Consider the following 18,206-nt stretch of genomic DNA (forward strand, 5'->3'; position numbering starts at 1 on the left):
GGTGCGGAGGAAGGAGGGACGAGCGGGCAGGTGTTTTGCGAGCGTAAGAAGATGAGCAGGAGCTCGGGAAGACTAGCGGGACAGGCGAGAATCTTCGGCGCAGTGAAGGATGCTTCGTCTCTTCCTGTTGAGAGGGATCGAGCAGAGAGATCTCGAGAGAGGGAGAAGGCCAGCGGGAGAGAGGAGCTTGGGGGAGGCGAATCAAGCCGACTGCGAGTAGGGAGGCCGAAGGAGCAGGCGTTCGGGAAAGGCAGAGGAGGAAGACGGGATCGAGCAGCTTCGGCGTGGGGAAGAGGCGAGCGGGCGAGCTTCGTGCTTGCAGCGGAAATGCAATAGGAATGGGAAAGCTGAGCGAGAGCCAGCGGGGAAGAAGAGCTCGGGCCAAGCCAATTAAGTCCAATCGCCGAGGAAGAAGACGCTCCTTCCTTTTAGAATTGAAGCGGGAGCCGTTCCTCTGGAACGATTGGGCGGGGAAATAAAATCATTTCCAAATGCAGGGGAAGGAAATAAATGGAAATAATTAACTCCTGAATTAATCTTAATTAAGACAAAAATTAAATAATCCATTTGAATTTTGAAATTTGAATTTCAAATTTAGGTGAGCTGGTGCCTAGCCCGCGTTCAGCCCGAGTCCAGCCTGAATCAAACTCGAGTCGGACCTGAGTTAAGCCCGGGCCCGCACACCGCTAAAAAAAAGGTGCATCGATATCCGTGCAGTTCGCGCGAGTGTGGAACCACAGCAATATGGGTGTCCTTTCTAGCTAAAGTAGACGTTCTGAACGCGTCGGCGCGGTCCGTTTCGTCATCCGAGGTCGTTCGAGCGAGTTTGCCGGCGGACGAGTCAAATCAAGTCAAAGTCGTGTGTGGTGCAGTGAGTGCGTGAATTGCGGCGTTTGCGAGTAATCGAGTCACAAAAGGTTCACATAAGGCCGTTTATACTATAGGAACTCAATTTCGGGCCCTCTACATGTTGGTCCTTAGCCCTTGCAACTAAAAGTTGAGTGCTTGGAACCACTCATGCGAGTTCTTCACAAAAATGAGTCAAGAAGTGGCTTGAAGTTCTACGGGAGGTGGGCTCCATTACTAGTCCGCTAGGATGGTCAACCAGGAACTCCTAAGGCTAGATTATGGGTTCTGGGAGTAGGAGACTAAGACCTCACAAAAATGAGGTCAACAACATCACAATCCATTCGACAATCAGAGATATGATGCTCCAGCTGGGGGAGTTTTTAAGGGACCCTATGGCTAAGATGCGGGAAAATTTGATGGGGGAGCTCCAGGAGGTACGAAGATCCCATAAAGAAGAGATGAGTGACATACATGCTAGCTTTGAGAAAATTCGTGAAGACATCTCGCTATGTAAGTGGGCACCAACAACACCAACCAATCAACATACTTTCGAAGCCAAGAGGATTGAAGTTCAAAAATATTTTGGAGCGATGTGGATTACGGGTGAAGATGCAAAATACAATTTGCAGCTCTTTATCTTTCAGATATTACTATGTTATGGTGGAGAAGAAGACGATGAGATATAGAGAAAGCTATGTGCATCATATCTACCTTTGACGACTTTAAGGAGCTAAAGAAACAATTCTACCACGCGAACGCTGAGGATGAGACCAAAGCCCGATTGCGAAGGCTCAAGCAAGAGGGATCGATTTGGGAATGCATTAGGGAGTTTACAAGTTTTGTTCTTGAAATTCCCGACATGTCAGACAAGGATGCTCTTTTCAATTTCATAGATGAATTTCAACTGTGGGCAAAAGCTGAGCTTAGGAAGCGCAAAGTGCAAAATTTTGCCACTGCCATCGCGATCGCCGAACGCCTAGTTGATCACTCAAGAGAGTGCACAAAACCAAATGATAAGAAGAGTACTTATGTCAAAGAGGGGGAGGACAACATTCAACATAAGGAAGACCCGCCACAAATCAACTTCATCCAAAATGAAAAACAAATGAAAGCCTAAAAATGACTAAACTAAACTACACAACCGAAGCTTTCTTTGTGATGGACCACATTGGGCAAGGGATTGTCCTCAGATGAAGTCTCTAAACTCTCTCACTGCAAACCATCAAAAGAAAGAAGGTGGCGACACAACAACACTAGTAGGGTCTATACGACTACTGAATGGGATGCAAACAACAAAACCCAAAACGAAGGGGTTACTCTTTGTGGAGATTATAATAGGTGAGAGGACTATTATAGCAATAGTGGACACATGTGCTTCTCTTAACTTCTTCGTCGAGGAAGCAAAGCGACTGGGTTTGCAGATGACAAATGGAGGAGGCTCCATGAAGGTGGGCAATTCAATAAAAAAACCAATCCATAGAATAGCCAGAGGAGTAAAGACCAGTATTGGTGCGTAGTCAGGTACCTTGGACTCTTCTGTTATTCCCATGGATGATTTTAAAGTTGTTTTAGGAATGAACTTCTTGGATCAAGCAAGAGCGTTCACAATGCCTTTTGCCAATAGCATATGTATCATGGAAATGAATCAAGTTTGCTTAGTACCATCCAATTCAAAGAGGGCATTCCAAAAGGCAAGGGGAGTTACTTGGCTGTTATTTTGGACTCCGATGAAGAAGTAAAACCCGAAGAAGACATGCCAAGAGAAGTGATGGAGGTTCTTAACGAACTACCACTAGGAAGGGAGAAAAATCATTTGATTAGGTTAGAGCCAAGGACTAAGCCGCCAGCCATGAAGTGTCACTGCATGACACTCCTCACCCATACTACTAAGAAAAAACCCAAGTTTGTGAGCAAACAAAGGAAGCTGGTCCGAGTGTCACGGCGAAGCCACAATGAGGGCATTGCGAACTTAAGTGGGGGAGAGTGTCATGCTTCGCCATCTTCTAGAAATTGGCAAGGCAACCAAAGGGACGAAAGGTTCTAGAGAAGACCAGAATGATGAGATAAATATTTATAAATCTAGAAGATACCACCTCATTCTAGAGAATAGTAGAATGAAAAACTCCGAGGATAACTCAAGAATAACCTAGAAGGATTTAGGAGTCATATATGCAAATAAGAGAATAGTGTAGAATTATTTAAAAATTAGGCTATTATAGAATATTCCCTTGGACTTGGAGGGGACTATAAATAGGAGTCCCTTCCCTTATTTGTAACTATCCAAGCATCCATCTAAGGTTCCAAACATTCAAGGTTTGTAATCTTTTTTCTTAGTGAAGTGTTCCTTTCTCTAATACTTCTCCATACTCTTCTTCCTAGAGTGTTTTGTGCTTACAATTCCAAGTGCTGTGAGGGATAGGTTGATTTAGTGTCAAGGAAGAGCACTAAAGCCACACAAATGCTGAAGATAAGTTAGTCCACTATACGCTGGTAACTTTGGTTATAAAATTTTTATCACAACTCATATACAACTTTAGATCTTTGCATCCCCACCCTTCATTTTTTTTAAGCATTAAATTATAGACTTATCTTAACTTTGCAACTTTTGTGCTTAGTTTTGCTGCTTCAAATCATTCTGAGTATATTTCCCTATTTTATCTTAAAAAAATTGTCACTCCTTATCCTCCCTTTAATGCAACCATTTATCATTTTATATTCATATTTTGCCACACATACATTTCGATGTTCTTTTATTTGTCTTACTCGATTATCAGTGCCTGTTCTTTCCACTCGAATGTCTAATTCCTTTACCATAGCTATTTTACTTGTAGTTTTGTAAAACTTCCCTATACTTCTCCAGATATTCTATTTTCATATGATTTTTTTAATCTACTTCTCGAATTTTAATCATATTTATTTAATTTTGAAGTTTGTTTAGATAATTAAACTTATAACATCTAGATTTTACATAATATCCCAGCATCATTGTTTACTTAAAATTACCATATTTTTGATACGTTTTAGCTGCTCCACAGTTGGATTCAGCTATTAGAAGCAGGCCATTCTCAAAAAACCTATACCAAAAGATCTTGAATATTTTTTATAAGCATATCTATAATTGATATGAAAATATTTGAAAGTAGTGTTAGTCCTTAATATAACCCTCACTATGAAGAATATTTGTCGATTACTCTCTACAACCACTTTTAATGCTACTATGTAGCCAATGATTAATAAAATTTAATAGCATTAATATTCTAAGATGTAAAATTTTTTTCCTATGTGCTAAAAGAATTAATTATCATGGTATTTGATAGTGTATTTTCTTGATCAACAAAAATTATATAAATATTTATTTATTTTCATGATTAATTTTTTTAGTACAAAGTTTATAGTAGATCTAAATCATAAATCATTGATTCTTCCACGATGACTTGATTTTCTAATGCTTTATTTCACCATCATCTCCCTTAGAATATTGGACGTATCCTTATAAGCCTTGCTCACTCCAATCATTTCGCATTCTCATATTATATGTATTTTATATAAAGGATTTGCTAACCATGCCATTCTAACAACTCCTATAATTCTTCAAATATCAATAAGCATTTTGCATGAACCAAAAGATTAACTTATTTTGAAGTTAATTTATGTTAAAACTATTGCAGGATTGAAATATCTTAAAGGTGTCTTTTGCCACTTAATTGATGCAACTGTCCGTAATTAGAAGGATTGCAAGTTTAAGATTATGAATTAATTTAAGATGCAGAGATATTCAACTCTAATTAATTGTGTATCTTCTTAGTATGTGGTTATCTTTGTATGTTAGTTCATTTTCTACCTCTTACTGTTGTATATATTGATTTGATTTTGCTTAAATAATGTTTCATTGTCTTTAGGATTGAACACTATCAAACATTTTGTTCCATTTGTTTTCCCCTTTTCGTGTTGTTTTATTACTGGGATATTGACATGCATAGAAACTTTGCTATTTACAAAATTAGCACCGAAGACATTTTTTTTGAACCATCAAATTGCGTCTGTCATGATCAATTCGTCGGGAATTTGATGAATTTGAAAAATATGGGTTGCGGTTTTATTTTGAATTTTATTATTTGTGTGAGAATTTAAAAAACGGATGAAGAAGGGTGCTAGTTTGTAAATAGCAAAGTTTTATGTGCTATGTATGTAATTTCCCCTTTATTATTTTATGCTAGCTTTATGAGATCCGTGCATGTCCCTTTTCCCACTTGCCAACTTTTTGGGTCTTCTAGGTCATTTAGGATGTGAAAATGGTTTTGACTTTCTTTTTTTAATTGAAAATACATGTTGATATATTATTATAAGAGTCAGATTTTTTATATTTTATTATAGGATGTGAAAATGGCCCTTACTTCTTGATTCTTTTCCTCCGCTTATCGATGGATGTGTTGGATTTGATTTTGCTCAAAGGACTTTTTATTGACTCAAGGATTGAACACAATCAAACCTTTTTGTTCTGTTTTCTATTTTCTGATTTATTTATATTTCATTCGATGTAGATAGGTCCCTGTTCGCAATCTTTTAACTTTTGTGTCTTCTAATTCATGTCGGATCTCAAAATGCCTTTTATTTTCCTTGTTGAATGAAGGTATATGTTGACTTCGGCGTATCATATGACAGGATTCCTCACCCAGATGCTGACTTGGAGGAATCCATAAATGAGGTATTGAATTTTTTTATTCCATTACTTTCAATCCTAGTTATGCATTGATATAATTTAGGGGCATTTACATACACAATCATTCTGTATCTACATATTTAACACCTAAACATTCACATTTACATGCATACCATTCAAATCTTTAAAATCACATAAAAAATATAACCATCATTACTTTTTCAAAAGTGAAATACACCTTTTCATGCATAGGTGTTATAAATGTGAATATCAGACTCTGGATGTTAGATATGTAAATACATAAGAATTTTGTGGTATGTATGTAAATTTCCCTATAATTTATAGATAACGGTGGTCTTAGCAGAACAAAATTTTCCTTTGAACCAAAGATGAGACTCTATGCTTTATAAGAAGTTGAGTCAATCCATGTCCGGTGTTACCGTTCTTGCCGTAGCATAGTTTTGTTAATATTGCGGAAAAAAGTTCATCGACTGCTCTTCTTCTTAAAAGTTACGTGTTATTATACAAATTTCTTGAGCCAATAAGTCATCCTGCTTTGTTGTGCTAGCATCTTCTGATTAATGATGCTGAGATTGGACATAGTGTAAGCATAAACTGTTCAGAATTCTCAAGCATTTCACATATTGATAAATTAAGTGCTGCTTTGAACCTTTCTGTGTTGTTTTACTTACCAACCTGGATTTCCTATTTTATAGATATGGACCTGTCAAGTTGAAAAGAAGCCATCACTATATAATGGCAAGAAATTCAGAGTATGTCATAACTCATTATTCCTCAGTTTAATTTCTTCTTGCTGGTGTCATATTGATGATTTTGTGTTAGAACTCAGCAATTTGTAGAGCAAAATTTATCACAAGTAAATTAGGGGCCAAATGATATTGCCCTTTTTCTCTGAAAATGTCATGAGTAAATGTTCTCACCCAAATCAAAATGTGAAAGAATGAGACTTATCATGATTTTTATTACTTTATAACTTTAAACAAATTAAAGTTCCTTCCATGATGGTGAAAAGTTCTCAAACCCATGGAATTAATAAAGCAATTTAACATTTTGTTACTGATGGTGTGATTACATCATTTTAATCATTGTTTGTGATGTTGTAGATGGTTTTTTACCCATACCCACACAAACACACATCTTGTACTTTTCTTGAGTATTGATTTTTACCAAGAATTTCTTTGACCATCGTTGGTTATATTGTTGTTTTTTTTCCTCGAGGAATGTAGTATATTTAGGCAAGGTACCACTTTCTTCTAAAGACTAGTTTTAAGTCAGATTTTCAAGGGGCAGGTTTTCTCAATTCATGCTTCATAATCTTATCATGGCCAAACATGACTTGGCCTCACAATCTTCTTCCTCGTAAGTCACCTCTAGATTCAAGCCTACATTTTCATTGCCCATCATCCCTGATAACTCATCCGATCTAATCTCTAATTATAAACCACATGACTAGAATTTTTTCCAATGGTCACAGTCCGTCTTCATGTACGTCTACGAGAGAGGTAATTAGACATCTTACATGTGAAATTTTGGCTCTAGAAATCACAAATTCTAAATATTGGGTTTGAAAAATTGACGACTACTTGGTTATATAATGATTAATAAATTCCATGACCACAAAGATTGGAGAAAACTTCCGGCTTTATAGGATACCAACGAGATATGGGAGATTGCACATGAGACCTAATGTAGCTTTGAAAATTCCTCATAGTCATTTGAGATTGAAACCAAACTACATGTTCTATAAGAAGGAGAATTGAACATTACTCAATATGTCAACACTCTCACACGCTGGTAGCTGCAATTGGATTTGCATGAAATTTATTTATGGAAATGTCTTGATGGCTTTGTCTTGTATAAGAAAATTATTGAGCAAAAGAGGACCATCAAGTTCCTTCTTGGCCTCAAGAAAGATGTAGATGAAATCAGGGTAAGAATCATGAGAATTAAACCCCTTCCTACCCCACTTCCTACCATCTAGGAGACATTTGCAGAAATAACCTTTGAAGATGAAGGTTTTGGACATCTGGAACATTGAATGGTTTTGAAGATTACATCTTTCCTCCAGCATAGCAAATGCCTTTGACATCCAAGACTATGTCTGCAAGGATATTGCATTTAATCTCTATGTATATACCATTATTAATACCTATATTGGAAAGTGCCAATTTGCATCAGGAAAGAATTTATTTCCTTTTTTCGGTATATTTTTCACTAATCATGTTTCCATTACTAGATTGTTCTTCTATTTTTTCTTATTTTGGAGGAATTTTAATTTTGTTTCATTTCCTCATTATATATATATGTGTGTGTGTGTGTGTGTGACAATGTGTAATGCCTGGAATAAGAAGAAATAAATTATTTTTGTGAATTTCTACATGGTATTAGAGTTGAGAAATCTATCATTCGCGTTTGAGGACACTATCTCCTTCATCTTCCTCGTTTGCCGAATGCTTCAAGTTCAAAGAAGGACCGAAGCATCCTCCACGTCTCCAACGAAGCTTCCTCATCATCGCCAACCATGATGAATCCGTAGGATTTCCTTGAGTCTATCTTTGACGCACAAAGTCGTCTCCTCTCGTACGCACGAGAGCTAGGGTCATCATGTCATCTCCTCGCGTACGTGCGAGATCGCAATGCTCCGTCGTTCAATCCTTTCGCTTGACCAGAACATTCCCATCGTTCATCTCTTCTGCTTGATCAGATTACAATCTTCCGTCGAGCAGTTCCAATAGAACAAATAACATAACCATTCAAATCGAACGTTGTGTCCGAACGCTCCATCCAAACGTCCCCTTCAATTTCTTTCATTCTTTTCCTGCAATCTCTCGTGAGCATTTTCTCTTCTTTCTTCTTGGATCTAAGAAGTATCGATTGAAATAGAGGATTTTCTTCCTCCTTGGTTTGCCAAAGCGGCGAATGATTCAATTTGTCCTAGCCTCCATCTCGCGTGTCGTCGACCCGAAAACCGATCGTCTGGTGCAGGATGCATCCAAATCTAATGCTGTGAACCTTCCTCTAGTTCCTTCTCGCTCATCCAACTGAGCAGTCGAACTAAGGGAACTTCTCTCGCGGCCTTTCAAGGAGCATATATTCTCGATTCAGGTTTCACAATCTTATCAGGGTCAAATAAGGCCTGGTCTCACAATCTTCTTCCTCAGAAGTCAACCCTAGATTTGAGCCTACATCTTCAGCACCTATCGTACTTGATAACTCATCCCACCTAGTCGCTAAGCATGAACTACATGACCAAAATTTTCTTCAATAGTCATAGTTCGTCTTCATGTATGTCCATGGGAGAGGGAAGATGGACATCTTATAGGGGTAATTTTGGCTCCAGTAATCACAGATTCTTGATATCGGGCTTGTAAAATTGACCACCACTTGGTTATGTCATGGTTAATAAATTCCATTGCCATGGAGATTGGAAAATACTTTATGCTCTATAGGCCAACCAATGAGTTATGGGAGGTTGCAGGTGAGACCCACAGTCAAACCCTGGGTTCAGAAGGAGATACACCCCATCAACGGTGGGCGTGATGAAAGGATTTAAACATGTTTTGTCTTCTCAAAAGAAGACATGTATACAAGTAATAACAAAAAGAAATAAGGAAGAATAAATTTTATTCCATAGTCCAACTGATATAATTTCCATAGTCCAAGAAAGAAAAACAAAACTAATTGAAGCAAAACTAAAATGATAGGAGGAAACAACAACCCTAAATCCAAAAGAGGAAGTATCATAACAAATGCAAAATTGAAAATATCCATAAGAAAGTCTAAAACTAAAAAGTCTGCTCCAGTTGAGATAATCCTGCAAGTCGCTGGATAAATTTGCTATATAAAATATCAATGAGCTTGAAAAATCAAACTTAGTAAATAGCCAATATTTATTAAAGTATAGATGATTAGGAATTGGGGCATGCAATATGAATAATAAAAATAGATAATTTATTATATGCATAATAAGATTTACAAAAAAGATTATCACATGCTTATGCTCATGAATGTAAGTAACTTAAACTCTTGCACTTTAAAGTAAATATATTCCACTATATTAGGTGTGTTTATACATATATGACTTATCAATATTTTAACACTACTTGATAATATACAAGTTTAGTATATGTGTGTGTATAATTATATTTATATGTATAGTTGGTTTCCTACGACACTCAGAAATAAAGAAAGATAAACATCAACCCCATGAAAATCCAATGATTTAACTGAGGATTCACGGTCGGACTAGCCATAACAAATAGGTTAATACCAATATTAAAATATTATAATATTAAGCATATTTAATGCACTACAATCAAAGCATAGGAGTGCAACTACAATATGTCAATCACTAATTATGTATAATTATGAATTAACAATGCAATTTAACACATCAAAACTATAAAAGAAATAATAATCATTGGAGACACGATACACAAGCAATTAAGGAGTCCATGCAATAATAAAACAAGATTAATTACTTATAAAATTTATTATGAACAATAAATAAAATCTACTGTAAATATATTAACAGCGTTTAAAGGATACGACTGTCAAACCTACTACTAGTTACAAATCTAATATAAGTAGCAAGGATTTTGCCCCTTACAATGAAGGATGCATTTATCTCAAATGAATGATAGTTACTTATCTCGGGACAAAGTATATAAGATTTCAAAACTGCTTGAGGTCCAACTACTAGTACCTAGAGTATGGATCAACAAATCCTACACAATATTAGACATCTAATTCATATACAGCAAACATATTAAAAATTAGTTAGTTATTAAGCTAGAAATAGCCTAATTAATCTTAGTTATTTGATCATAGATTCAAGTCCATTATTAAATAAGTTTACTATTATGATTTTTATTTTTAGTAAAATAAGAAAGTGTGATGTTTGCTTCAAAATTAACGATATTCTAACCTAATGAGATTTCCAAGTAAAATAATAACTCTAGTTGATTTTAAATTTGATAACAATATTTTTGAAAGAAAGAAAGGAGAGGAGTGAGCTCACCTTAAGCCTCGACTATGGTGGTAAGGAGGATGGGGCAGTGAAGTTGTTAGGAGGAGATATATAAGAGTTTTAGTGGTTTTTTATGCCACGATCCCATCGTGCCTTTTTGACTAGCTATAATCGTGACTGTATTGTGGGAGTTTGGTTACAAAGGCGATGGTTTTGAGCAAAACTGAGATTGGTGGTTGTAGGGAAGAAAGTTGCGTTGCCCTAAGCTTCCATCGTCTCTAAATATTAAAAAGTGGTAGTGGGCAAGTCGGTAAAGCAACGTAGAAGGAAAAGGAACCTGATTTAGAAAACGACGAGCAAAATAGGAAATAGAATCGTGAAATCAATGAAATTGGAAACATGCGAAGAAGGAAAGAAAAGCATCGATTGATTTATACGATCTAATGATGCAACACAACAAAGGAAAAATCGCAGCAACGGAGCGCTGATCGCATAGGAGGATAAAACGAAAAGGTTTGGATCTTACACCTACTTTAGCACTCAAAACTCCTCTAAGTTATTTGAGATTCAGATCATGCTACATGATCTATGATAAGGGGAATACTCAATATTTCAACACTATCACAAACTGTTGGCTGCAACTGGACTTATATGAGATTTATTCTTGCAAATGCTCTAATGAATTTGTCTTGTTGAAGAAAATTATTGAACAAAGATGGACCATCAAGTTTCTTCTTGACCTCAACAAAGATCTAAATGACATAAACTGAAGAATCATGGGAATTAGGCTCCGTTTGAGGGGGCTTTGCCTTTTGGCGAAGCCCCTTCGAAAGCTTCGTCATAGAACGACGACGAGCATCTCCAGTGCGAAACGTTAATTTTTTCGCGTTCGTTCTCTCAAACTTTCGAAGATGCGCCGAAAACGAAAGATCAACAAACATACATTTTCCCCGATGCGGTTTTTCGTGCGATTAAATGTAGCGTGAGAATTGTTCTCAAACGAAGCCTTAAACCCCTTTCTACCATCCAAAAGATATTTGTAGAAGTTTGAAGGGAGGAGAGTAGAAAGAAGTTAATAATAACAGACAATCACACCACATGATTTGTTGAAGGGCCAGCCTTGTGCACTCACAACTCTTAGAGTAATAAAATCAGGAAAGGACAATTGTAGTGCGATCATTATAAGAAGTCTTGTTATGTGAGGGAAACATGTTAGAAATTACATGAAAAACCTACATATTGAAAGTCATCCAATGGAAGATATGATAAAGGAGAATCGTGCAAATAACACTGTCACAACCTACAACAATACAAAAGTCAGTTGATTGATCAACGAGCAAATTAAGGCACTGTATAAGATGTTATGACTTGGTGACAGTTTTGGACAAGTATGACAATCCTCTACTGAGCAATCGATCAGTCTGTTGGCACATCAATGTATCTTTCCCCATGCTCTTATTTCAAAGCAATAAACTAAAACCTTGGATACTTGACTCTGATGCCTCTAATCACATGACGAGAGATATCAATGCATTAAAAAATTACAACCTATGCACCAGTTATTCTGCAGTTCAAACAGCAAATGGTTCATTCTCTTTAGTAACATGAACTGAATTGGCGATTGAATTGATAAAGAGTCTTCACTTCTACTCTGTTCTTTATGTTTCAAAATTAGATTGCAATGTACTTTCAATTAGCAAACTTAATCGTGACTTAAAATACACTCCTAAATTTTATTCCAATTTTTGTGATTTTTCAAGTAGTAGATTCAGGGAAGGTGATTGCTTGACGATGCTCATATGCATGGTGGTCTATATCTGCTAAAAAAAAGGAATCCCATCGGTAGAAAAGTTCATCCGTCAAGTTGTATTTTTGAGTCTAGTTCAAATTTTATTAATATAGTTTTTAATTCCAAGTTTACTTTAGTTGAAATTCCAGTCATGTTAAGGCATTATCACATTGTTCATTCAAATTTTGCTTATATTGAAAAAAATATTTTCACATCTTTTCATTAATAATTAATTTCTATCATTGTAAAACATGTCAACTTGCAAAACATACCAACCATGTATATTCTAAACTACAATACAAACTCTCACATCCTTGTGCTGTATTTTATAGTAATATCTTGGGAGTAAAAAAATATAAACGTGGCGCGATTATTTCTATCATTCATAAACGATCATCCTTGAACATCGTGGACGTTTTTTCTTGAGAGAGAACTCTGAAATTGCCATCATATTTCAATCATTTCAGTCAATAATCCTTACTCAATTTCAAAGCAAAATTTAAGTTATAAGAACTGATGATGCTAATAAATATTAAAATTTCATTGTTGGTCGTTATCTTTTCAAGCATGATATCATCCATATAAATTATTGTGTGGATATTTCTCAATAAAATGAGATCTCTAAGGAGAAGAACATACATTTACTTGAAGTGCATGTGCCATTATGATCTATAATCATGTGCTTATACTTTTTTGGGGGGAAACCATACTAACAACCACAAATCTTTTTAATAGAATGCATAGTTGTGTCCTAAAATTTAAATTTTCTCATAATGTTCTTATTAAATTCTATTCTCATATCCGCTTTGTTTCTTCTGACTTAAAATTGGAAGTCTTTGATTGGAACATGTTTGTTCACATCCACCAACAACTTTACACCAAACTTGATCCCAAATCTTTCAGATGTATCTCTTTGGTTACTCCCAACAACTTTACACCAAACTTGATCCCAAATCTTTTAGATGTATCTCTTTGGTTACTCCTCCAATAAAAAAAAGGATACAACTACTCTCTCTCTCTCTCTCTGTATATATAATTCCATGGATGCTATCTTTTTTTAGAATCAATTTTACTTTCCCAAATATGAAGTTCAAAATGAGAACGAGAGGGAATATCTAATTTGGGATCTTCTCTGAGACACTCAAATTAAATTAAATAGTCACCTGAACAACTGAATCAAATCCTACCACTCATTCAACTCCACTTGAAGAACTAAACTCTATCATTAAAATTGTACCAATTATTGCAACTCCACCTCAACTTGACACTAGTGGTCGAAACTTCGTGTCTATGCCAGATGGAAAAGGACCACTGAGCATACAGAGGGCACCATGCAAATCAGGAACTGTCGAAAACCTGAACTAAGTTCTCTTACATATGATGATCATAATGGTATAGATTCCTTATCTCTTGATCGAAGGCCCACCGATCATCCAATTGCAAGTTATGTAGCTTATGGAAAGTTTTTTCATCATACAAGGTTTTTGTGATAAATCTTGATAGTGTGTAGATTCCCAACTTTATTCAAATGGTTGTAAAGGAAATTCAGGCTCTAAAATTAATAATGTATGGACACTTACATAGTTGCCTCATGGGAAAAATCTCATTGACTGCAAATGGATATTCACGGTTAAATACCAATGAGATGGAAGTTTAGAGAGGTTCAAACCCAGATTGGTAGCCAAGGGTTTCACAAATTCATATGGAATTGACTATCATGAAACCTTAGTACATGTTTCCATGCTAAACATTGTTCGAATTTTACTTTCTCTTGCAGTTAACCAATATTGACCTTTACGTCAACTGGATGTTAAAAATGCCTTCTTGACTGGGGAACTTGATTAAAAAAGTACATATACCTTCAAGTTTGGAAAATATGTCGAACATATATTGGTTTGCTAGTTGAAGAAGTCATTATATGGCTTGAAACAATCTTCTCGTACTTGATTTAACATATTTGCTAAGACTGAGATTATAAATGGATACCATCAATGTCAGACTGATCATACATTATTTGTTAAGTCCAATGCTTGAGGTAAAATTACTATTTTCATAGTATATGTTGATGATATTATCTTGTTAGGTATAATTCAGAGAAAATTATCTGATTAAAAAGGTTGCTTACAACCAAACTTGAGGAAAAAAACCTTGGTATTCTCCAATATTTTCTGGGAATTGAGGTGGCTCGGTCTAAGGAGGGAATTGTCATGTCCTAAAGGAAGTATATCTTTGATCTGTTAAGTAAAATTAACATACTTGGATGTAAAAATTCTATCACACATATGAATTTTAATAAAAGGCTGAATAGAAGCAAAGAAAGTCGCCCAATTAACACAGGAAGGTATCAAGGATTTGTGGGCAAACTATTTTACCTATCACACACAAAACCTAATGTTACATACTCAATCGGTTTCATACGACAATACTTGAATAATTCAAATGAGAGTCATTGGAAGCGGTGAACACAATGTTGAAATACTTGAAGATGACCCCTGGATATGATTTGCTCTTCAAATGATTTGAAAAAATGTGAGATTGAGCTATGCACAAATCCTAGCTGGGCATGAGAGGTAGCTGATAGGAAATCAACCACTTAATATTGTTCATGTGTTTGAGGCAATCTCTTCATGTAAAGAAGTAAAAATCAAGCTATTGTCTTTTGGAGTAGTGCAAAATCTGAATATTGTGCTCTTGTACTAGTAATATGCTAGGGAATGTGGATTCAAAGACTATTAGGGAATTTAAGGTTGAGATGAAAGACAGTTAAGATGTTTAATGACAATTAAGCTGCTATTAGTATAGAAAAAAAAATCTTGTGCATCATGACATAACAAAACAAATCGAGATTGACTAACACTTCATCTCGTCAAAGGTTAACGTTGAAATTGTTCAGCTTAGTTATATCCCTATACGACTTCAGACAGCTTGTATTTTCACCAAAACACTACCGAGGGTCAATCATGATAAATTGAAGTCCTAACTTAGTTTGTACAATATAACAACCTGGCTTGAGGGGGTGTATTGGAAAGTGCTAATCTGCGTTAGAAAGGAATTTATTGCATTTATTTAGAATGTGTTTCATTAATTGTGTTTACATTATTAGATATTTATTGTTCATATTATTTCTTATTTGGAAGGTATTCCTATTTTGTTTCTTTTTCCTCATTATATATATGTAGCAATGTGTAATGCTTGAAAGAGGAAGAAATAAAATTTTTTGGAGAAATTATGCAACTTATGATGCACAGACACAACATGACACGATATGGGGATAAAACATAATTGAAAAAAATAAGGCATTGCATAAAATGGACACATTTTAATATTTAATTAATTTTTAATATAAAATTTTTATTTTTCAGTATTCTTTATTAAAGACATCACTAAATAAAGTATGCAGGAATAAAATTTAATTTGTATTATGAAACGTCTTGCTTATAGAAATTCATTTTTAAATTTAGACATAATATATTTTAAAAGAATTTTTCTATCTTATCTATTAAAATTTAAAATATCCTACGGTTACACATTATTTAATTCATTAAGTTAAAATTTAACATTTAGAATTAGAATAAGTATAGATTTATAACTATTAACCATTAAAGAGAAAAATATATAAATTATGACTTACAAAACTAAGAAGGTTTTGACTACTTGGCTCAGATGAATAGAAGCTTCAGTTCAAACATCGTAATGTTCACGGGATATTTCGATGACTTCTACGAACATGTTTGACCTTGCTCAGGTTACGACAAAAAAGCTTACGGTTACCACTTTAACAGGTGCAATTTTGGTTTTGATGAACAAAATAAAACTACAACTCTCGACTTCAATGAATGTAGGATGGATCTTTAGTGCTTGATTTCGACAAATAAAGAGAGAACTACTGATGCTCAACTTTGATAAATATTATATGCCCCATAAATGTTTGATTTTGTTGAATATTAGGGGGAGCTTTGACATGACGAGAGAGGAGACAACTTCAACTGAGGTATAATTAGGGTCATACGTAAATATATAATTTTATACTTACTGTGTCCCATTTTTTTTCCAAATTGTGCTGAACTCAAATCCGATGCGGTGCCAAGTGTGCCCCGAATGTGTTTGGGCCCGAAAAAAATTCATACTCATATTTTGTAGACTAGTGTCCGGTGTGTTGAGCAAGTTTCAGTGTCCGATACATGTCCAACAGGGGCACGACACATATTTAGAAGTGTTGTCGGAGCCACATAAATTGATACTCTGATAACTTAAGTAGAAACTTCACGCCCAATTAAAAAAGAATATATCTCTTCACTCAATAATAAAGTAAACATGTAACATTAAACTAGGGTAACTAGTAAGTGCTAGAAGGTTAGGAGAGAGGGTTGTAGGATAAAGAATGAACGTGGAAACAGCAACCGTGGTTGAGGAACGACGAAAAATTATTGTTGGATAGTAAATTACACGTTGAAACAACATATTAACGACTATCCGACCTAAAAACCTTGATGCCAACAACGAAATGGTTAGTTACATATATTGAGGATAACCCACCACCTTTTCTCTTTAAGATACATGTTCAGCACTTGAAAAAATAGGCTATAATTCTCAAAATAGGAGACAACAAGGAGAAATGTTCTCCAAATAATATAAATCAAAGCAAAAAGTCTCTAAAATTAGAAAATAATAAAATATAAATATTTTCCTTATAAAAAAATCATGATCCTAATTACAATACTATTAAAAAGAGGGACCCACAAGGGTTGGTATGGCAAAGTAGCAGGAAAATCCCATTACAAGGATTCCATGGGTTAAAATCTTGCCCGTTCGATTTCGAAATTGTGGGAGATCGCAAGATCCTGCTGTTTTGTTTGCCTTGAATGCGTTCTCGTGTTCCTGGGATGCTCCCCATGTCATTCTTCTCAAGTGTGAGATGCTTTGTTTTATTTTGGAAATTTTTGGGATTAATCTACTACTAGCATGAAAAATTCATTGCTTTATTGTGTCTAGGGCAACCCCACCACACTTTTTGCTCATATTCACCAAATATGACATGAAATTTCAAAATCTACAATGGTAGAATAAATAGCTATCATTCTTTAAGCTGGGACTGTGTATGGGCTAATTCTCACGAACAAAAATTCTAGCCCTCAAGTTTGTAACTTGCTTTTGTAGCTTCTCATACTCGGCTAGCCGCATCCCGTAGTCGGGTCAGTTTGAAAGAATAGATTTTGAAATGATTTTTTTGGCATGCTCGATTTCCCTTAGTCGTGGTACTCTATGAGGTAGACTATCGATCAATGCATCCCAAAGTTCTCTCAATAGAGATTGCCTAGTGTCTTGTATGTGTTTCTCCAACTAGTCGATTTTTTGGACCACCCATATTAGTCCTACTGGTGTTTCTCTTAAGGCTTACAAAAAGATAACTTATGACATCATATTTTCAAATTTTGTATGAACGTGCATTACCTCAGACTCCTTCCACGATAAAAGTTCGATGCATTTCTCATCCTTGGTGAAAGAATATGTCGTGTAACCATCATAATGTGTGTAACAGTCGTGCTACCAAGGATGACTTAATAGGATGTGACAAGTATCCATATATATCACGTCACATCACACATGCTTCTAAGACTTGTCTCCAATAATGAACTCCACGATCAACTGTGATCTCATTATCTTTCTTCAAACATGACATAAAGTAAGGTCAGGTGTGCTTTTGCACGACAATGTTCGACTTGTAGACCATTCAGATAGACACCACGTCCTCAGAGTTGCCTGCGTTTATGATAGGATTACACACCTTTCCTTTCATGTTGCAACTTATATGAAAGGTGTTATGGTGGAGCCACTATTGCTCTCTCTTAGGCTTAATTTGAAGGATTCATCAAATAATTAAGATCTCTCTCTCGTCAGATCCTCCTCGACATTCTCAT

At 35.5% G+C, this 18,206-nt stretch overlaps 1 protein-coding gene across 7 annotated transcripts in view; it reads left to right on the forward strand.

Annotated features, from left to right (window-relative positions):
• LOC110020590 (nudix hydrolase 9) overlaps positions 1–18,206 on the forward strand; it is a 52,444-nt gene that overhangs the window by 4,313 nt on the left and 29,925 nt on the right. For all 7 annotated transcript variants that reach the window (XR_002293542.1, XR_002293543.1, XM_020718743.1 and 4 more), the window contains exons 2-3: positions 5,480–5,554; positions 6,226–6,282. Coding sequence is in view for 5 of the 7 variants with exons in the window: in XM_020718743.1 (XP_020574402.1) it covers positions 5,480–5,554; positions 6,226–6,282 (132 nt within the window). In the remaining 2 variants the exon portion in view is untranslated. The remainder of the gene's footprint in view (positions 1–5,479; positions 5,555–6,225; positions 6,283–18,206) is intronic.

Source organism: Phalaenopsis equestris, unplaced genomic scaffold, assembly GCF_001263595.1.
Source record: "Phalaenopsis equestris unplaced genomic scaffold, ASM126359v1 Scaffold000104, whole genome shotgun sequence".
Classification (NCBI taxonomy): Eukaryota; Viridiplantae; Streptophyta; class Magnoliopsida; order Asparagales; family Orchidaceae; genus Phalaenopsis; species Phalaenopsis equestris.